At 51.7% G+C, this 21418-nt stretch overlaps 1 protein-coding gene across 2 annotated transcripts in view; it reads right to left on the bottom strand.

Moving 5' to 3' along the window:
- Nucleotides 1-21418, bottom strand: part of IQGAP3 (IQ motif containing GTPase activating protein 3) — a 39363-nt gene that overhangs the window by 5783 nt on the left and 12162 nt on the right. For both annotated transcript variants that reach the window (XM_027530130.1, XM_027530135.1), the window contains exons 12-31: nt 19928-20091; nt 18325-18482; nt 16556-16677; nt 16290-16453; nt 14874-14964; nt 13591-13758; nt 13358-13497; nt 13079-13249; nt 9616-9699; nt 9380-9451; nt 9209-9278; nt 6191-6399; nt 5326-5478; nt 4869-5032; nt 4311-4535; nt 3321-3461; nt 1801-1885; nt 1142-1374; nt 646-778; nt 442-544 (exon numbers count right to left, since the gene is read on the bottom strand). In XM_027530130.1, the coding sequence (XP_027385931.1) occupies nt 442-544; nt 646-778; nt 1142-1374; nt 1801-1885; nt 3321-3461; nt 4311-4535; nt 4869-5032; nt 5326-5478; nt 6191-6399; nt 9209-9278; nt 9380-9451; nt 9616-9699; nt 13079-13249; nt 13358-13497; nt 13591-13758; nt 14874-14964; nt 16290-16453; nt 16556-16677; nt 18325-18482; nt 19928-20091 (2850 nt within the window). The remainder of the gene's footprint in view (nt 1-441; nt 545-645; nt 779-1141; nt 1375-1800; nt 1886-3320; nt 3462-4310; nt 4536-4868; nt 5033-5325; nt 5479-6190; nt 6400-9208; nt 9279-9379; nt 9452-9615; nt 9700-13078; nt 13250-13357; nt 13498-13590; nt 13759-14873; nt 14965-16289; nt 16454-16555; nt 16678-18324; nt 18483-19927; nt 20092-21418) is intronic.

The raw sequence follows: 21418 nt of genomic DNA, 5'->3' as shown, positions 1-21418 counted from the left end.
CCAACAGAAGGGCTGTCACCCGCATAGCTAACCCTCGTGTCTTTGCGGCTGTGCCTCTCTAGGCCAGGAGCTCTTCCTGGCTTTCTTCTATCTGTCCCCCGCCCTGCCCTGCCCTTCTGCCTCTGGAAGCCAACTTCCTTCCATTTCACAGCTCTTGAACTCTACCCTCAACAGAGATGCATTTTGGGACCCAAAACAGGCCATTATCCCTCTGTCCTATCTCATGTGATTTAACATCACATTTATATGATGGTACAGGGTTCCATCAGTCTGTGTCCATCTCAGGACCAGAGGGAAAGAGGGAGTGTGTAGCCAGCCTCCTGGCACATGTCCCAGACTGAACAAAAACTCGAGAGGGCACGTTCCAAGGCCCTGCTCACCTGCTGACCCGCCCCTCCTGCAGGCCCTACCGCCCGCCCCAGTGTCAAGGAGGGCACGCACCGATGAGGTCAGGGACAGTGGGCAGCTCCCCAAGGTCCTCCAGGAGCTCATGCAGGGGGTCTCGGTGATCAGGGGCGATCCAGTCCTGGTGTTCCAGCAACAGCTGCAGGATGGGGGGAGTAAAGGAGACACAGAGTTTGAGCCACGCCTTCCTTCCAGGGCCAGCCCACCCACCCATTGCCCCAAGCTTGCACAGGCCCTCACCCTGTGCGTGTTGACAAGCTCCCCCATGGTGATGTACACCATGGGTTTGGCCACAGCCACCATGTCTGAGTACTCATCCATTGCAAAACGCTCCTCTGGCTCCAGCACCTGGCAGGCTCGGCAGATGAACCTCCTAGCTCCAGAGGGAAAGCATGTGAGGGTGGGGTGGTCCGGCATGCCCCTCACATTCTGTGTCCATCAGCCTTTCTCCCGCCTTGCCGGGGACTGCTCAGCCAACTCTGCCTCTCTGCCCCCGTCCGCTGCCTCACCTCTGCCAGTGGCCCCCTCAAACCAGCTTCCCTCTATAGCCCTCTCTCCTCTTCACTGGGAGTCCCTCCAACAATCTATCCTCCAGCCCACTAACGATCCTCCCCGCCTCCCTCCCTCACGGATTTGAGAAAGTAAGTTGTGCGTGAAAGGAAGTGGTCTGTGAAAAGAAGATGGGAAGAGGAGGAGAAAAAGGAAACAGAGAGGAACAGGAAGCTGGGGCCAAGACCTGAACTTGAGGTGCGTCTCTTCCAGATAGTCATTCAAGACGCGCAGGTGCTGGCTCTCCCTGGAGAAGGCCTTGCCGGCCGCAGCGTGCTGCAGGACCTGAGCCACAGCCCCCAGGGCGTGGCGCTGGGGGGCCGCCAGCGCGCCACCTGCTGCCATGGCCACGATGTCGAAGGCGTCGGGGGCCACCACAGCCGGGTTCAGGAAGCGGTAGTATAGGAGGTTCCCCACCACCTGCGGGCAGAGGAGACTGTCGTAGAAGCGCCTGTGGCCCACCTCCATAGCCCCAGCCCCGTTCTCTCAGCTCAGCTGGTTGGAAGGAGCCCCTGGGTCAATCCCATCCTTGTATAGAAAACAGACCCAGAGCAGAGCAGCAACTTGCTCAGGTCACGCAGCAAACGTTAGCCATAGCTGGGACTAGAACCCGCCCTGACAAGCCCAGGGTTGTGTACTGGGAACTGCTGTCCTGGATGCCTTCCCACCTGCCACCTGAGCCCTGCTGGTGAGCCAGGCTTGACTGACGGGGTGGAGAATATTCGCCTTCTTGGCTTTTTATAGCATAGGTGTTTTTTTTTGGTGCTTTGGTCTCATTCTGGGGGTTCACAGCCACCATCAGGGCAAAGCAGAGCTCTCAGGGTGGGGATGGGCGACAACACTTGCCTTATGGATCTCGCTCTCTGTGGCGTCGGGGAACTTCTCTGCCAGAGTTGTCTTCAGGACCTTGGCCACGTATCGCATCCCGTACCTGGGGCCAGGCAATAGGTGCACTATGGCCCTGCCCCCATCCCAGCGCGAGGGCCTGAGTGCCCGCCTCTCCTTCCCTGGGCATAGCCACACCAGAACTGACCCTCCACTTCCCACAGCCAGCTCCCTGCGGCTTCCTCCAAACATCTCTGGGCCTTGTCCCTCCCTCATGCCCTTGTGTCAGCACCCAGGACCAGGGCCCAGCCAGCTCTCCTGAAGCCTCCAGCCTGTCTCCAGAGCCTCTTCTTTGGCCCCCTTTAGTCTCTCCTGGGGACACCCCAGATCCCAGTGTCCATCCTGCCTTCCCCACAGAAGCACCTTGAGCCTGTATGTTAGGTGTCTGACACCTACAGCCAGAACCCCATCCCAGGACAGCCCGGGAGGCTCTGTTATCACAGAGCATCTGTGCGGGCCTGGTCTGGGCTAGAGGCAGGCCCAGGAGGACAATGAACTGGAGTAGAAGCATCTGGTCCTGAATCCACCACTAACCAGAGATGTCAGCTCAGGCTATTGCACTCCCCTTACAAGTTTGTTTCCTGGTCTGGAAAATGGGACTGCTCATTCTTGCCCTCTCTATCTCCTAGGGCTTCTGTGAGGATCAAGTAAAATTATTTTTGTGAAAGTAATGGTAGAGTGCAATTCAAACGGCCTCCCTGGTGGCTCAGATGGTAAAGAATCTGCCTGCAAGGTGGGAGACCTGGGTTTGATCCCTGGGACCTTATTATTATTATTCCTATTATGGATGTGCCACCTAAAAATTTAATTAAATACTTTAAAAAGCTATTGCCTCCTCCTGGGGTACCAGGGAGAGAAGTTCACAGCTCACTGTGTGCTTTCCTTTATCAGTCCTAGGACAATCTTTTCTGAATCCTAACTGTAAATCCTTAATCCAGTCTTCCAGGTCTGGGGAGCAGGGACATGAGCTCTGTGGGCTCCCCTCTCCCGCATCCCCACCTTGCCCCGGGCACCACTGAGCACCAGGAAGTCTGGTTGGATGAGTGAAGATCTAGAGGAGACCCACCTTGTCAATATTTTCAATCATTTGCTTTTCAGAAAATAATTATTGACTAAATTTTAAGAAAGGAAAAGACTTTTATAATGTGCTTTACTGGTGTGAAGTTTTCTTATTTTTGACTTTATAGACTGAAGAATTTTATATTTTCCACCACTTACATTCAGACAATCATATGTCCCCATAATCACTTGAGGTAACTTTCTCTGGCCCAGGGATGTCTTGACTGCCCACTAGATCCGTGTGTGCTATAATCCCGCACAAGTCTCTAGCAGGGGCTTCACACCTTCTCCACCCACCTCTTGGAAGCCCGTGAGCACCCCCAGCCCAGTTTCCCTTCCTGCCTGCCACCCTTCAGGACTGCTCTGCTCTCCCCACCATGCCCGAGCCCTCCGGAGATCCATGCCTAGGCTGTTGCACATACGGAATTTGGTCCACAGATGACATGATGGCTGCAAGAAACTTATCAGTCACGGTGAGGAGGTTGCGGAGGGAGATGTCCAGTCGTCTTTGGACTTCAGGGTGGCTCAAAGCCTGCTCTGGGGTGACATCATAGGGGAGGTGGCTGTGGGCAGAGAGAGACAAACTATCAGCCAGAAACCCCTCCCAAGGCCTCCCCTCCCTGAGGCTCCATCCCTTAAACTTATCTCACTACAAGATCTCATACATACATGCTGAGGGCAGCCCAGGGTTTAGGCCAGAATAAGAGAAAGGACTCAGAGAGGACTAGAGTGATGTGGGTGGAAGAAGAGATGAAGCACCTATGGGAAGGTGGAAGAGTGTAGGAGGAAATAGAGGGCCTGGGGTCTGTGGAAAGATCCCAGGGGGAACCAGAGGAGACCAGGGCTGCCCTGCAAGTCTCTGGTAGTTGTGGGGATGCTGAAGGCTGGGCCAGGGCCTTGCCGTCCCCCCACCTGGATGCCTGTGCGCCATCCAGAGAAGCCACTAGCACTGCCTACTCTCCTCTGTGGCTCCATCTCCCTAGTACCTATGCACCTCAGTTAATGCCTCCAATCTAGAAGGCCAATGTATTTCTTCCACTACCTCATTTGTCTATTCATCTATAAATCTGAATATTCAGCTATATGCCTATCAATAAGGAGTCCGATCCCAACTCCCAGTATATCTGACAAATCATTTGCAAGCACTGACACAGCAATTATACACATTTGCATATTCATCTGGGCTCACTCTATGTTAAGCGCACCAGGTCCGGTGTCATTTACATCAGTTCCATGTTAATTACCAGAGGGGGTCTAAAAGGCTACCTTATTTCATCCTATAGGGCTGGTGTCATATTTACATAAATCAGCAAGCTCATTTATATGCCACCTTCAAAGCGCACTCAAGCTTCCCCAGTGAGGCCCAAGACCAAGCTGATCAAAGAGAGCTCTCCCTCTGCCCATCTGCCCACCTGCGCTGCCCTGTCTGGGCCTCAGTCTGGTTGATCCAGCTCTTGTAGAGGTGGACAGGGTCTGTGTGGACACTGAGCATCTTGTCCTCCAGCACGTCCTGGATCACCTTGCCCAGGATCTCCCGGAGGGCACTCTGCCCCCGTCCGTTCCGATAGAATCTCACCACCAGCCTCACCACAGTCGGGTTGCCTGTCACCATATCCTGGGGCTGCTCCACCTTTGACCTGTGGATTAGGAGGTTATTGAAGCTGGTCTCCTGCCTTGGTATAGAAGAGCTGCTTTTCCTTTTGAGATTTTCTTTAAAGCCTGTGCTGGCATCCCTCCTCTTAAGGACAGTCCTGCTAGATCTGTCTCAGCTGTGATGTTAACATGTCAGCACATGTCCTCCCCCCAGGCTGTCCCAAGAGATGCCCTGCCTCCCTGGGAGGCAGAAAAAAGAGGTCTTCTGAGTCCATTTCTACCTTCAAACCTCAATAAATTGTCACTTTGTGAAGGAGCCAACAGTGGCATTTTTTAACCCCTTCTCTTCCCATTCTTTTTGCTTCTGGAAAACCTACTTGATCTCCTCCTGGAGTGCTGCCTTGAACAGCTGGAGCAAGAGATAGGCCTCTCGGCTGTTGGAGGCATAGTTGTACAGACTGAAAATCACTGACTCCATGAATTTGGTGGTTTTGTTCTGAGGCATCTGAAAGATCAGCTTGGCCAGGTAGCTGGGTTGAGTCTGAAAGCAATGGGGAGATAGGAATGGCTGATAATGTACCTCAAGGACTAGTGATCAGATAAAGAAAGGCTTTGCTGACTGGAACTAGGAATAGAGAGCACTGCTATACTTTCTCAAGGGTCCTAGGAACATTCCAGACAAATGAAAGGAGGCAGTCTCTTTCCCTGGGTACAAGATGTTAGGATGGCAGGAAAGGACTCCTGGTACGCAGGTGAGGGCTTAGACATGAAGGCCTCAGGTCCCAGGCCCTCAGGAGAGAATAGAGATGTCTCCTCCCAAAGCCCTCTGCTCACCTGGAGCAGGTAGAAGAGGTGTTGGTAAGCTTCTAGCTTCTGCCGTTTCTCTTTGCTCAGAGACTTTAATCCCTTCTGCTTATCCAGAACCATCATATCCGACAGCTGTTCCTTATTCTTCTTGGTCAGCTTCTTGCAGTGGGAGACCACTTCCTGCCGGGACGGGGGAGCAGGTGATACAACCCATCCAGGCCAGCACAGAGCACAGAACATATGGTCTAGAGTCAGTGCTTTGAAGAGCCTGGGCTTTCTGCTGTGCAAGGTATTCAAGCCATGAGCCAGGGGGAGACAAATGGTTCTAGGATGAGGAAGGGCCTCCTGCTGTCCTGAGACTCCACCTGGCACCTCTGCTCTCACCAGGTGAGTCTCCAAAGAGAGCTGGGTTGCGGGACTGAGGCGCCAGGTCTGTCCATTTCTGCTCTGACTTCTCATTAGCCTGTTGTACAGAGTTGAGGTGGAGATACTGCTGCATCACTTCTGCCTCATCACAGCATATATGTATGGTAACTGACAGGTTAAGGAGCTCTCATATCTATTTTCACATCTGCCCTGGTGAGCACTCTCATTATTCCCACTTTACTAATGAGGAAACAGACTGAGAGGTTAAACAACCAGCCTCCAGTTGGTTGTTTAACCTCCATCACTAGGAGTCAGCAGAGCCGGGCATTACAGTTTTATGTCCAGTGCTCTTTCCATTATGTCATGTGCCCCCAACAAATGACTAGAAGGGCAGAGGACCGCTGGAACAAGGAACTGAACCAGATGATAAAATCTAGATATTTAGAAAATATCTGATTAGCAACCAGAGAATGGCCAGCATCACCTCTCCAGAGGCCACTAGCTAGATTTCGGGTGGGCCCCTCACCTGCAGGGTAATTCGATTCTTCACCAGCAGGCCAATCTTAATATCCATGAGATTGAGGTCCTGTTCCAGCTGCTGATTGGACCGGATCTTCCTGACCACCTCCTCCTGGAGCTTCAGCAGCTCTGCCTCAGCCAAGAAGTCCTCCTGGCTTTGATTCAAGAGGTGGACAAATCTGCGTACCACACTGAGTGGGGGGTGGGGTGTGTGGACTGGCAGGAAGAGATGAGGTGCCAGGATTAGACATGTCCTCACCAGACACCTCCTCGCCGCCCTCTTCCCCAGTAACCCCACCCTCAGTGTCCATGCTGCTTGAAGCCAGCAGGTACCCAACTCCAGTTCTTTTCTAATGGTTCTGCCTGCAGCTGGAGGGCAGTGGGCAGCCTCCCAGCCAGTCCTGTCTCTGAACTCCTTGTCTTATAACCAGGGATGACACAAAAGCTGCTTTCCTCTGCCTGTGTTCCCCCTAACCTGGGCCTATCTCAGTGTCATCCCGCCCTAAAGTCAGAGCCCTAGCAGCTTCTGATGATCCCCTAGGGCCCCCCCATTCTGATTCATTCCCACCTCGTGCCAGGTTGACTTACTCATCCTTCATCCCGAGTCTACTTCCACCTAACAGCCTCCACGCGGCCCTGCCTGACCCTCATACAACAATGGGTTTTATAATATAGGGAGATCAGAGCTAGATGGATTCTCCTTGAATCTCTTTTGGAATGAGCATTTGAGCAAAGAAGAGTCTCAGGGCTGAGCTACAGGGAATACAAGAAATATCCTGAATATTTATTGGAAGGACTGATGCTGAAGCTGAAATTCCAATACTTTGGCCCCCTGATGAAAAGAACTGACTCATTGGAAAAGATCCTGATGCTGGGAAAGACTGAAGGCAGGAGGAGAAGAGGATGACAGAGGATGAAATAGTTGGATGGCGTCACCAACTCAATGGACATGAGTTTGGGTAAACTCTGGGAGTTGGTAATGGACTGGGAGGCCTGGCGTGCTGCAGTCCATGGGAGTCGCAAAGAATTGGACATGACTGAGCGGCTGAACTGAACTGACTGAACTGAAGACATACAATTTTCACTATGGAACAGAAACTGCTCTAAGTGCTTTACATACTTTATACACTGTAACTTACTGATGAGATCACTCAGGCACAGAGAGAGTAAGTAACTTGCCCTAGGCTACACAGCTAGTAAGAAATAAAAGGGTCAGTTATGGAAGATGAACAAAACTAGGCCTGGTCCTTAAAGGCTATTCAGTAAAGGAAGCAGACAATTAAACAACTCACTACAGTATGGTTTAGTGCTCTGAGAGGGGCAAGCATGGGGGCCTTTGGGGAAGTAAAAGTGTGCCACCAAAGGCTGTGTCTGGAGCATGGAGTGGAGGGTGCAGGTGGGGGGGGGGGGGACAGGGCGGGGGCTAGTGAGGCCAGAGCTGCAGGAGAGGCTGGGTCAGAGAGTTTCGGAAGCTGCACTTAGGAGGCTGGACTTTATCCCCAGGGCGGTGAGGCATCCTGACATGTTTTAAGAAGGAGAGTGATAAGATCACAAGGTTTAATAAACTAATTTGGCTACTGCACGGAGGACAGATCTTTGAGGAGTGAAGAGTCGTGGAACCAAAGTCAACTGATGGCATCTTGGATTCAACAAGATCCAGCACTTAACTCATTTGATCCTCACAACAACTCGACCTGATCCTTATCTCCATTTTATAAGTGAGAAGGTGGAGGCAATAAAGAAATTCAGCAACTTGCCTAGGGCCACATGGCTAGTAAGTGGCAGTTCCCTACGTGGAGTGGGACTAATGAAGTTGGGAGACACACCAGGGAAAAAACAAATTCTTCCAGAAAAAACTATAAACTAAGGAAGAAAAAGAAGATAAAGGATGCCCCAGGGCACTGGTGTTAATGTAACAGCAAGAAAGAAAACAGAAATGGCCAAGCTGGGGAGAGGTAAGGAGGGAAAAGCAGCTAGTTGCCCAGAAGCAAATGGGCTGAGTTTCTCTGGTCAGAGAGGGGCAGGGGCACCCCTGCCACAGGACAGGGTAGGAAGAGGGACTGAAGAGGTGAAGGAGACGATTCCTGGACACTGTACTCAACCTTGAAGCCCAGAAGCGTGGTCTCGGGCCCAGGAAGGAAAGGGGCCCACCTCTTCAGGAAACCCAGGGCTGGGCCAACCTGGAGATGGACCACTAGTCCACTTCACCAAAAGGAGGCAGACTTCCAAGGCTGGGTTTCTGGGCTTTAACACAGGAATCAAGAGGGCTCTGAAGGACCTCTGTAAGCCTTTAGGGAGATGTTCAACTATTGGGAACCATGGGGCAGGAAGATGGAACCCCCTCAAGTTCCCCAGGACCGCAGAAAGGACTCCAGGTCTGCCTTCCTGTGGGTTGGGCCACTAATGGGGTTAGAGTCATGGGTCAGGGAAGAGGGCAAAGAGGGGGAAGGCTGGAACTGTAGGGAAAAGAGCCTTTCCTTCCCTTTTTCCTTCCCTTTCCCCTTCTCTCTCTCTCTCTCTTTTTTTTTTTTTTTTTTTTTTGCTTTTTTGACTTGTGTCATAGTAAGAGGAAGAAAATCAAAGCCTGGTACAGACAGTAGCTGGTTTGAGGGACTTTTCCTGTGATGAGGTTATCTGTTGCTGGGGTGGGGCGGGGGGCTTTTGTCACCAGCCCTGTCCCACATTCCTGCACTAGTACTTTCCCCTAACCTGCTGTGTGGCTCCAGGAGGGATACCTAGACCTGCCTGACTCTCAGGGGACTCCTATCATTCCCACCAAACTGGGGGATTGGCAAAGGCAGGAGCACACCTCCTCACTCCTCAGCCCACTTTGGGTCCTATGGTGCATGCTCAAGGTTGTAGGCGTTAGCTGTTGGTGAGAGAAAGGCTCAGGAAGGTCAGACCACTTCTCCAAGGCCCCTGTTTATGGGGTGGTATGGCTTTCTGCCTCGTTCACTGTTGAAAGCCAGGAAGCTCACAAGGACAGTCACTTGCACAGACAGAGGAGGGAAACCAGGCACTTTACCTAACATCCTGTAGTCATCCCGGGCTTTTCTGGCTCGGAAAAATGCCTGGATCTTCACAATGGAGTTAACCTGTCATGAATGCAGATGGAAAAAGGACTGTTGGTGGCCCCTGCCCTGGTCTCATGTATAAAGGTGGGGTATGGGGACAAGGGAAGCAGAATGACACTCACATTCTTCTGGAAGTAGCCCAGACGCTTCCGGTATCGCCTCCGAGCTGCCCACATCCGGGCCCAAGCCTGGATCTGGGGGCAGAGACAGACTGACTCAGAGCTCCAGGCTCAGGGCCCACCCTTAGACCCAGGCCAATTCAGCCTTCTCCAGAGGTCATGGGAGGTGAGAAGACTACAAATGGCTTTCAGAGGGTCCTTTAAGAGAGCCAGAAACCCACCCAAATCATGGGAGCTACCTTGATTACGGCATTTGTGTTCGCTTTTAAATACTGCAACCGTTTCAGGTAAATCTTCCGCTGTCTGTAACCACGCCAATGAGCCTGCAGATCAGAAGGGGGAGAAAGATGACCCCAGCTGGTCCCGATGGCCCTGAAAAGCTTGTGGGAAAAGCTTCGTTCTGGACTCTCCAGAAAAGGGTGGTGGGGAGGCAGGAAAGGAGAGTGGAGAGGCAAATTTGGCTCTGTCCTCAAAGAACTGCCAACTTCATGGGGAAGACTAAACATCTGCATGTAGCCACTCAGGCCCTCTGCCACACTCCCTGGACCCAGCAAACACATACTCACGCACACAAACTCTGACGCATGCACTATGCAATCAAACATACATTTATAACCAACACCTCCTCACAGAAACAAGAGTTAAGACACAAGCTTAAAAGATATTAGTAAAGCATACACTTACCGACTTCACCACAGCATGTACCATATCCCCTACAACATACTCATCCACCCATAAAACCACTACCCATAGGACTTCCCTGGTAGTCCCGTAGTTAAGAATTTGCCTTGCAATGCAGGGAATGTGGGTTTGATCCCTGGTCAGGCAACTAACATCTCACATGCCATGGCGCAACTAAGCCTTCGTGCTACAACTAGAGAGTCTGTGATCCGCAATGAAAGACCTTGCGTGACACAGCGAAGATCCTGCGTGCTGCAGTTAAGATCCAATGTAGCCAAACAGATACATATTAAAAAAAAAACTACCCACACACCATCACACAATCCAAAGTCTGGAGACGTGCATGGTGCAATGGCTGGAAAGTGTGTGCAGGCACAGAGCTGTGTGCCCACCATCTCTGCCAACGGCCCTCTGGGCAGCGGGTCATTCATGTTCTCATAACTCACACTTCTCTTTACAACTCTACCACTTAGCTCTGAACCTCAGCTCTGAGCAAATCTTCCCTCCAAGGTCCCTAGTAATTCAGCTGTCAGGCTGATGGCCTTTCCTCGCTGACTAGTCTGCTGCAAAGGTGTCTAAATGACCCTCTCCTTAATAATCACACCCGCTTTGGTCTCTAAGACACAAATCCCATGACTCCCTTCTGTTTTGGTGTCCTTCCTGTGGGCCTTTCCCCCTTCACCCCAAGCTTGTGTGAATTTTCCTAAAACACTACTTGGATCATCCTTCTCATAGCCCCAGTTTCCAGGACATCTCAACCATCTGATCCCACACTTCTGTCTGTCTACTGGTTCCTACATCCTTAAGAAGTCTAGCCACCTCAGACATTTCACTTTCTTTCAAACATGCTTTATGATCTGCTGCCCCAAACCTTTGTCTTTCTATGCCCTTACCCCAGCCCTATCTCTACCTACTGATACCTGTCTTTTAGGGCACATATTAAACTTCTCCTGGGCACTCAGACCCTGGAGGACACTCTGCCGCTGAAGATGTCATGGTTTAGTGTGTTAAGTGCATTGACTTTCAGGGACTTCCCTGGTGGTCCCGTGGTTAAGACTCTGTGCTTCCAGTGCAGGGGGTATGTGTTCAATCTCTGGTCGAGGAACAAAGATCCCAGATGCCACATGGCACAGCCAAAACATTTTTTAAAAGAGCACCCCCTTTCAGCCAACTGCTCTTCCAGCCTTTCCTAAAGCCAACTCTCCTGGGCAGGCTTTCCACCTAAGACTCACACCGTCCTTCTGTTGGGAAAGATATAAAACAGGCAGCTTGGTCCCATGGTACCAGCTGTCTATTTTGGAGCCTAGAGGCCAGGGAGCCCCAAGTCTATGTCCCTTCTCAGCACCCCTTCCCCTCCCACTCCAGGTACTGCCTGACACACTGTTAGTTGTTATAGGAAAAGGCGGAGGGGTCTCCTCTCTGCTTTTACCACCCACCCATCCCCACATGGCTTCTCCTTCAAGAGAGAAAGCCTCTCAGTCTGGATTGGTGAGAATTTTGACCCTGACTGGAGTCCTGGCCAGGGTTAAAGCTCTCAGGAGACCCAAGCTGCTTCGTTTCTGACTCTCACTCTCCCTAGCTGGAGGGCAGGTGGCCTGGGGTTCCGACCCCCTCTCCCTTCTCTGCCTCCCAGACCCAGGCCAGAGTCAGCACAGCTCTAGGATGGGTGGCGAACTCACTTTCTGACTCTGTCCCCTCTCCCACTGTTGGTGTGGCTTCTCTGCTCCTTAGCTGGTGTGAAATTCCAGGCTGTGTTCAGGAGGATTGATTGAGACACTAAATGCTGATGGCTAAGGTTCTGAGTTCTGGGATCAATGCCCCCAAATTTAACATCTCATAACGGCTTTCACCAATAGAGCATGTCCCCACACTAAGTGCTACATGTAATTTTCCTGCTTTACCCTCACAACCAGCATGAGGCAAGCACCATATGAATAAGGAAACCGAGGGCTGGCAAGGGCTCGGTAGGCGCCCATAAGTAACAGGACCAAAACGCAAACTGCAGCCTCAGGACCTAAAGCCTGCACGCTCAGTGACCACGTATTCCATATCACCATCGAGGGCATTTGCCCGTCTCTGTGCCTCTGGCTCCCTCAGGAACCCTGGGTTCTCTGCTATTATTTGTGTGTCCCCACTATCACAACATCTAACACCCACTGTATTCCAGTTCCTGCAATGGAAGACACGTGAGCACGCATCTGTGTCTCACACACCATCTCTCACCCTTGCCCAGTGCCAAATGGTATCCTTTGCAGATACTGGGCATTTGGAGGTGTTCATTAAATAAAGTCTCTTTACACTGCCCACCTTGCCATGAGACCCTCCAGAGCATGTCTGCCTGAGGTGGCCTCTGTTTGCTCAGCTCCCACTGTTCCTGGCTTGGAAAGCACCTCAGCCCAACGCCTCATGCCTGAGTGACTTATGGGTCGGTCTCAGAGGCCACACTGAACCACCCAAAGGGTGGAAGAATAAAAATGGAAAGGGCTGGCTGGAGACAAAGGTAGAAGTTCTTTCCCCAAGGGATTCCATCCCTTTTCTGTTTAACAATCACCACTACCACCTCTTCACTACTCCTTTCTAGTCCTCCTGGTGTCTAAACCCTGATGTCATGCTAAATCTTGTTCCGCTCTCTCTGTGGGGAAGCTAAAAAGCAGCTCTCATACCCTCTGGATGGTGATGATGAGGACAACAGTAACTAGCATTTGCCTGTGTTCTTGCCTATCTGCCAGGTACTGTTTAAATGTACTTTAGATATCACCTCATAACACCCTAAAGAGGGGTGCTACAACTTTCAGATGACTAGTTTTCAGATGAGGAAACTGGGAGAGAGTGAGTAATTAGTTAACATGGTGGAGAGGGGATTCAAACCCAAGGAGTCTGGGCTCCAGCATCCATCCCTTACTACTACTGCACAGAGGCCAAAAGATCTCCCCAACTCCACTCAGCAAAGAAGCAGCAGGAGGAACCTCTGAACTTCAGGGAAGCCCAGCTGTGCCACCTCAGAAGGGCAGAGTCTGCTACCTGGATCTTGACAACTGCTGGAAGCCAGGTCCTCAGAAAGTGGGAATGTTTCGCAAACTTCTGCCGGACCAGGAAGCCGCGGAGGCGGGCCTGGAGCCGGATGATGAAGCCCACGTTGGCCTTCCAGAGCTGCTGGCGGTCATGGGCAGTGGTGACCTTGGTGACAGCTGACTGCAGAAGTGGAAGAAGAGAGGGCCTGTGGTGTCCTGGTGGGTGGGAGCCTCTCCCACAGGAAACCTCCCAACCACGAGCCCCCTCTCTCACAGGGGCTCCACCAACCTGGATCTCCTTCCAAGTTAGGTGGGAGGTGTTGAGGTGGCAGCCAGGGGGTCGCTCCCAGGTCCCCTGGAAGGTCTGCAGGTGAAAGTAGTAGGCAGTGCCATCCTTCATGGCATGTTGAACCCAGAGTGCTGTATCTCCTAAGCAGAAGCCAAATAGGCAAAGAAGGCTCAGAGGTGGTGAGAGGTAGCTGGGGCCGGCCAAGAAGGGGAGAGGCAAGGTGAGGCCACTACCTGGGCGCTGCTTCTTTGCCATGGCATCTTCCAGGAGCCGCTGGTAGCCATCGGCACAGTCGGGAACCACTCCTCGGAGGCCCACGGAAGGGTTCCTTAATACCCGTTCTGTCTGGGCTGCTTTGCCCTCCTTGATGGCTTGATTGATGGCAGCCACACCAAGAGCCACTAACAAGGGTATAGAGAGGAAGTGGTCAACTTTTCCTTGAGCCCCTTCCACAGGCTCTGTCCTGTCTATTGTGAAGGAATCCAGAGAAGGAGGACTCAAAATCACGCTGTGTGATGGAAGGGACAAGGACATCCCAGGATGGACAGATGAAAAGAAGCAGCATGCAGCTGTGCTTAAAGGGAAAGGTAGCAGTCAAGGAAGGCTTCCTGGAAGAAAGCAGTGTAGGGCTGGGCTGTTGTTTAGTCACTAGTCATGTCTGACTCTTTTGCAACCCCATGGACTGTAGCCTATCCAGCTCCTCTGTCTATGGAATTTCCAAGGTAAGAATACTAGAGTGGGTTGCCATTTCCTCCTCCAGGGGATTTTCCCAACCCAGGGATCAGACCTGTGTCCCCTGTACTGACAGGCGGATTCTTTACCACTGAGCCACCAGGGAACGCAGGGCTGGACTAGGGCTTGGTAAAAGGAAGGCTTGTACAGAAGTTCTGGGGCAAGACATGGTCAGAGACACCACAGGACAGTTTCACAGGAGGAGAATAAAGTCCAAGAAGTGGGGGGAACTGATGTAGCCCTTGCCTTCCAGTCACTAACAGACATACAGATGGATTCCAGACACTGAGAACTAACATCATCAGCATCCCACACAAGAAGGCCAGTGTCTGTGCTGACTCGGCCTTTATTTTTCCTCAAATCCAACCCCTCTTTGCCAACTTCAAGACTAAACATTCTCTAACCAGAGCTAACTGTTGAAACCCAAACTCAAGCTATCAGTAGAAAATGGGATGAGTTTTTGGCCCCCACCTGTTTCACATGCTCACGCTGCAGGAGGAAAGCGCACACAGGAAGGCATAGAAGGAGGCAGTGGGTGGACCAGGGGCTCTCGACTCCAGAGGATTTCCTGGCCAGCTGACTGCTAGGAAATCCATCCTATGGTCAAAGCAGCAGCCCTCCTGTTCTCTTTCTGGCCTGCCTCCCCAAATCAGTTGAAATGGAGAAGGAGGTGACTGGGGAGGCTACCTGACTGTCTAGGCTCCCACAGAGCCCACATCGCCTCACCTCCCCCAAACCCTCTCCCCTCCAGTACTGCCCCCCACCTCCACCCCGGCCCGTTTACTTCTCTGAGCTGCATCTGTATCCTGGTTGGCTCTAACCACTTCCTGGCGGATCTCTTCCAGCCACAGCACAGCTTCAGGATCCCCTGTCACCTGATAAATTGAGAACAATGGGATATGATGAGAGCTCAGGCTGGTCTCCCCAGGTTCCCAAGCCCAGGTGCCCAGGGGAGCCAAACTGCAGGCTGACTTGGGGAGCCACAGGGATAAGCAGTCTCTGTGCCCCTCTGCCAACCCTGCATGGGCACAGCCATGTGGCTCCCTTGGATTGCTGCCAGGCTCACAGGGTTCTTCCCCACCCTGCTTTCAGGCCATGTGTCAACTCGGCTGGGCCGTAGCACCCCAGAACCCTCTGAAACCTTCAGCATCCACCACGCTCTCAATAGTTCCCTTTCCTGCCCTTGTGCCTCAGCCATGTCCAGGGAGAGCCCACGTCGGAGGGTGACGGGCTCTCCCCACTCCTCCTCCCTGTTCCCTTATGCCTCAACGCACAGCTTCTCAGGCCAGTGCTGACCCTGACCTCCACCTTCCCCTTCCTCCCCAGGCTTCTCTGCCCACAGGTCAAGGTAGCCTGTGCGCACCTCGCTGTCAGGCTTGTTCCCTCCCTAGATTTACCCAACCCCAACCCCAGAATCCGCTCCCTCCCCACTCTACTCATTCATAGAGGAACTTTCTGAACTAACATTTTATTGAGCCCTGGTGTTCCAGGCAGTGTTCTAAAGCACTTATGAACTAACATTTGTAAAGCACATAAGACAATATTTGGCACAGGGTGAGAACTCGATCAACATTAGCTGGTGTCCCTGCCTTATTATTTCACTTAAACCTTGTTATCTCTGAGGTAAGTTTATGATTATAACAAGCTTGTAGGTGAGGAAACTGAGGCCCAGAGATGGTGAGTAACATGTGCAGGGTCAGATGCCAGGATCCAAACTCAGCTAGTGTGGCTCAGGACTAGTAGCCCTCAGCCACTCTCTATGCTGCCACCGACTCCGGGCATTACAGGCTCAAAACCCTGCCACATCCGTCAGCTCACTTGGTTTCTACCCCCATTCCAGTGGGGAGATAGGACCAGGGCATGTAGTGTTTTACATAGTGTATAAGGAGAGCTCAGGGACGTTAGGGATTTGCTGTAAGTCACATGGCCACTGAGCGTCAGAGCAGGGAATGCAGCCTGGGTTCTCAGCCCCCCAGACCTGTGCTCTTCCCACACACAAGGTGCCCACAGGCCACTCTGTGCTGTCAACTGGACCTCTGCCCTTCTTCCCCAAGGCCAGATCAGAAGCCCCCTGCCTCCCACCCCCAGAAGGGACCATGTCCATCAGACTGGCTTTCCCAGGGTGCATACTGGGCACAGCTCTACGCACAGGCGATATTCTTCCTGTGCTTGTGACCAACCCAGCCAGCCCAAACCTCACCTGGGCCTTTCGCCTTTTGGCCGCCATGAGGAGGAGATGGTACCGAGGGGCAACGGGAAGGCTGATATCATCCAGGCTGGCAGCAGGAAGCAGAAGGGAGGAGAGGGTCTTCTCAGGGTTGTCCTGGTCCAGAGCCTCATTGATGAGGCTGACCGCAAGGATCTCTGGGAAAGGGAGATGGAGGTGGGCGGAGGGCACAGGCTTATGGCTAAAGGACGGGGCTGTCCGAGTTGGGCCGTCATCCCCCTGTCCTGGACTCCACTCACGATCAGTCTCTTCCTGGACCTGGGCGTTGACCTGGCTCACTGCAGCCTGTAGGTCATTCCAGCTCAGGAAGGCCCCATCCACTCCACATATCTGTCGCAGCTTCACCAGAGCATCAAAGTACCTGGCAGCCAGGTGAGTGAGGATGAGGGGAGAGCGTGTGCATCATCAGCCAGAGGTCAGGGGAAACTTCTGGACTTTTCCACGCTTGACCTCCAGGACATCACATCAACCTCACAGGCTGTCCTTTCTGAGTCTCCTCTGCCAGTTCCTCCTTCACCTCTAAGCACAGAGCACCCCAAGACTCAGTCTTCAAGCCTTTCTCTCTCCATGCTCACATTCTAAGTGATCTCACCTAACCTCATGGCTTGATGCACCATGTGCTAATGACTCCCCAAAGTACACCTGCAACCCATTCATGAATGCCAGCTGCCTGCTCAGCATCTCCACATGAATGTCTGACACTCACCTCATGTTGAACTCACATCTTAACTCCTGATTCCCCCACTTGCTCTGCATCTTCCACAGTCTTCTCCATCTTGGTAAATATCCACTCCAACTTCCCAGGCCAAAAATCTTGAGGTCACACATGACTCTCTCTCATACTCCATATCCACCACATAACCAAATCCTGTCAGTTCAGCTTTCAGAATATATCCAAAATATGGCTCCTTTTCACCACCTCCACTACCGTGGCCCTAGGCCAAGCCTCCATCATCTTGTGCCTGCATTACTCTGACATTTAACAGGTCTCCTTACTTTTCCCTTTTAACCTATAGTCGAGATTCTTGGCACAGCAGCCAGAGCGATCCTGTTAAAAGTAGATTGCATCACCTCCCTCATCACTCAGATCCCTCCCATGGCTTCCTCCTCACCTGGAGTAAAAGCCAGAGGCCTACATGGTCAGGTATCTGAGACTTCACCTCCCATTATTCTCCTCCCCTCCTTCCACCCCAACTCATGGTCTCCCAGTGTTCTGTGAACACACCAAGCACTCTTCTTTTTCAGAGTCTGTGCTACAGCTAGCTCATGGCAATCACGTATGCCATTTAGGTCTCCCTCAAAATGACACTCTTACCAAAGAGGCCGTCTATAACCATGCCATGTAGCAGACACAAACCACGCTTACCAGGCCCACATCCTTTATCCTCTCTGCCCTGTTTTATTTATCACCCTGTATGCTGTGCTTAGTCGCTTAGTTGTCTGACTTTTTGCGACCTCATGAACTGCAGCCCACCAGGCTCCTCTGTCCATGGGATTCTCCAGGCAAAAATACTGGAGCGGGTTGCTATGCCCTCCTCCAGGGGATCTTCCCAACCCAGGGATCAAACCCAGGTCTCCCCAATTACAGGAGGATTCTTTACCGACTGAGCCACCAGGGAAGCCCATTTATCACCATAGCTCTCCTTATCATTTAACGTATTTGTTTTTTGCCTCTCTTCCTCTGCTAGCACAAAGTCAGATGACAGCAGAATCTGTGTTTTGTTCGCTATTGTCCCAGCACCTAGATTAGTATCTGGCACGTGAGTAGGTACTCAAACATTAGCAATGAAAGATTAAATAAATGGAGGGAAGGGGAATGACTGTGAACCCAACCATTCCCAGAAGAAACACAGGTCAGGGAACTGCAAAAAGACCCAGAGACCGGGCCTGGGCCCAGAAACAGGACATCATGCAGAAGGCTAGCCTCCGAGCACAAGAACTTGGGGTCTTGGCTACACTCTCTCCATCACCCATCCCCTCCCTCAGCATGCTGCTACACCTTTCTTACCGCTGAGCGTTCTCCCTGTCCACCTCGGCCAGGCCCGTGGCAGGGTTCACCAGACTGCTCCAGAAGCCACTAGCATCCTTGGCTTCCAGAGCCCGGTTGATCAGGACCACAGCTGAGAGCATCTCCACAGCCACAAAGAGCTCCTCCTGGGCCAGCTCCTGCAACACAGGGAGGGCTGAGTCTCCACGGGCTGGTGAAGGGCTGGGGGCCCAGCTGCCCTCCTGCCCCCAAGCCTCTCCCACATCCCAGAGTCTACATCTCAAAACCCCTACGGCCTAATCCACTCACTAATAATTAAACTTAATAATGTTTACTACATATTCAATGTATAAGTACTTAGCGCACACTATCACTTAATTTTTCTAACAAGCCAAAAAAGTAAGTACCATTGATATCCCCATTTCACAGATGAGACCATAGTTAAGTAATATAAGTTAAACCTAACTGCCAGACACCAGAGCCCACACTCAACCAGTGAGTTCTACTGGTCCCTACCACACACTAAGAACTGCACTCAGCCCTGGGCACACAGAGAGGAAGAGAAAGTAGGCCCCTCTGTGCTATACCACACACCAAAGGGCCCCTTTCCTGCCGGGTCTTCACCCTGTGCTTGGCCCTGTCTGGAGCACCCTTCCTGTCTTCTACAAACAGAATGCTGCAAATAATTAATAATAATAATGGCTAAAACTTTCAGGCCAGGCTCATTTCTAAGCACAGATGTTAACTCATTTAATCCTTACAACAATCCTATGAGATAAACATATTATTGTTCTGATTTTATACATGAATCGAGGGGCAGAGGAGGTAAATAGTTGGCTCAAGGTCACATAGCTGGGAAGTAGCAGAGCTGAAATTTAACTCAGGCGGTCTGGCTCTAAAGTCCACATTAGTGGCTATATCTTACTTCTTAGGACTTATTTTTTGCTTCCTTGTCATAGACTTCCTCACATTCACTGAGACCAGCCCCTTCCCATGTGCTGTGCCTGGACTTGAGGCTCTGTAAATGCCAGCTGTGGGGAGGATTCTCTGTTGAGTCTCCTCTCTTCCAAGAAGACTTCCCAGATTTACCCCAAGCTCTGCCCCCTCCATTCTCCTACTGTGAAACTGTCTTCATTCGCATCATCTACACCTCCCTCCCTGTCTCTGCTTGGACCCTCGGATGTGTTCTAACTTCTCCAGCAGGCTGGGAAGGCCCTATCACTTCACCATCAGAGAAGCTGTATGGACGAGGGGAGGCGGGATAGCAGAGTGGTAAAAAGCATAGGCTTCAAGTATACTCGGCTTTGCATGCACTCCCAGCACTGCCAGCTATAGCCATTTGGGACAAATTACTTAACCTCAGCATCTGTTTCTTCATCTCTAAAATGGAAATACTACTTATCCTATAGGGTTCTTTTAGCATTAAATGAGTGTTTAAAGCAGCGTTTGCTCAAAGGTATTTGCTATTATAATATACCCAGGATGGCAAGGATGGCAGCCCCCCTCCCACCCCTAGTCACTTGCCAGCATTTAACAGTGCTCTCATGGGTGCTCTGGACTGACTGCTCTGATCCCTCCAGCTGCTTGGGAACCCGAGAGCTGGACCCTCACTTCTAGGGCTTACCCCCTGCTGCTGCTGCTGGAGCACTGCCAGCTCCTGCTGGTACACAGCCGAGGCAAAGGGGTACACTGGAGGCAGCTGGGCTTCTGGGCACATCAGCTCCTTCACAGTGTCAGCTGCCACTCCCCTCCGGATAGCTTTGTTGATCCTCTGCACAGCCCGGAGCACTGCAGGGGAGGAGAGAGAGGCCGTGGAGGCTGGGCATCCAGTGCCATTTCCATTCTCCTAGCTAAATAGATTCTGCTGGCAATCTCTGAGTGGAAATAGCTTTGAACCTCTGCTAGGTTCCAAATGTATTTCTAAATGTTCAGGAGGAAAAGGGGCTGGGTCGCTTTGAGAAGAGGTTCTGGAAGAAGCAATTTGTCAGGCCTAGAAGTGGAATAGCTCAGCAGGTAACAAGGAGTGGCTGTCATAGCTGAGGTGAGTTCCTAAGGTGGTGAGCGCAAGACTGACAGGAGGTTATGGGGCGCAGCTAAGATGAGGTTGGTCAACCTCCAGAGACCAAATCTTGATGACAGGGCACAGGAATAGGGAACCAGCTTAAAGGTGGAGCCATTTGGGCTGCAAAGGGGCCATGGTGCATCAATGTAGTTTTAGTTTTCAAATGCTGGGGCTTATAAAATGCCAGGCAGATATGGGCATTGCCATCAAGGAGCACAAAATCTACTGGAAAAAAATAAGGATAAAGAATTACTACATGGCATTGCTGTCACGGCTATGAAAGGTATTTCCTTTCCCCACTAGTACCCTGGCAGTGCAGGGGAGGGGAGACTTCAGGGGAGAGAGGAGGACGATTTCACAGAGGAGGAAGCTGTGAGGCAGCTCTGCGGGACATTTTCATCTGGTTTCCACCGGTGACAATGTGGGGGAACTGTAATCTAGAGGACAGAGGCCTGGCAGTGGGCAAGGCTGGGGCCATCAAGCAAGAATAAGTCGTCTGACCCGGCTAGGCTGGTGGGATGTGAAGAGAAGGGTCGGAGAGATATTCGGAAGGTCTCACATACCAGGAGGAGGAGGAAAAGGGACTCAAGTCTTGGAGAAATATGGAAGAACCCGTGAAGGTCTGAAGGTGCGCAACAAAGAAGATCAGATCAGATTTGTCAGATTACTCTGGCACGAGGAAAGAACTGAGTGATAAGCAGACCATTAGCCAAGAGTGACCTGGGGGCTCCGCAGAGCCTGCCAGACAAAGGTGAAAGGTGACCGAGCAAGTCCAGACAGAGGCAAGCATTCGCGCCAGGTATGGTGACCACAGGCCTCTGCAGGACGCTTGGGGCTCTGTTTTCCTTCATGCTTGCTCTCCAGGTTGATCCCCTGGGAGGGAGACAATCACTAACTCACATTCTTTTACTGAAGAATTCTATCTGTATAGCATAATTTTAAGGGAAACTTAGCTGCATCACGAGTTTCTCTCTCATCTGGGCCATCACTATATTTTGGAAGCCAAAGGAACCCAAGCAGGTTGAAACGGTCAAAATACAGGGCAAGTGCTTA

The sequence above is a fragment of the Bos indicus x Bos taurus genome, chromosome 3, assembly GCF_003369695.1.
Source record: "Bos indicus x Bos taurus breed Angus x Brahman F1 hybrid chromosome 3, Bos_hybrid_MaternalHap_v2.0, whole genome shotgun sequence".
NCBI lineage: Eukaryota > Metazoa > Chordata > Mammalia > Artiodactyla > Bovidae > Bos > Bos indicus x Bos taurus.
Note: the sequence above shows the minus strand (reverse complement) of the source record. Positions and strands in the feature narration are given on the sequence as shown.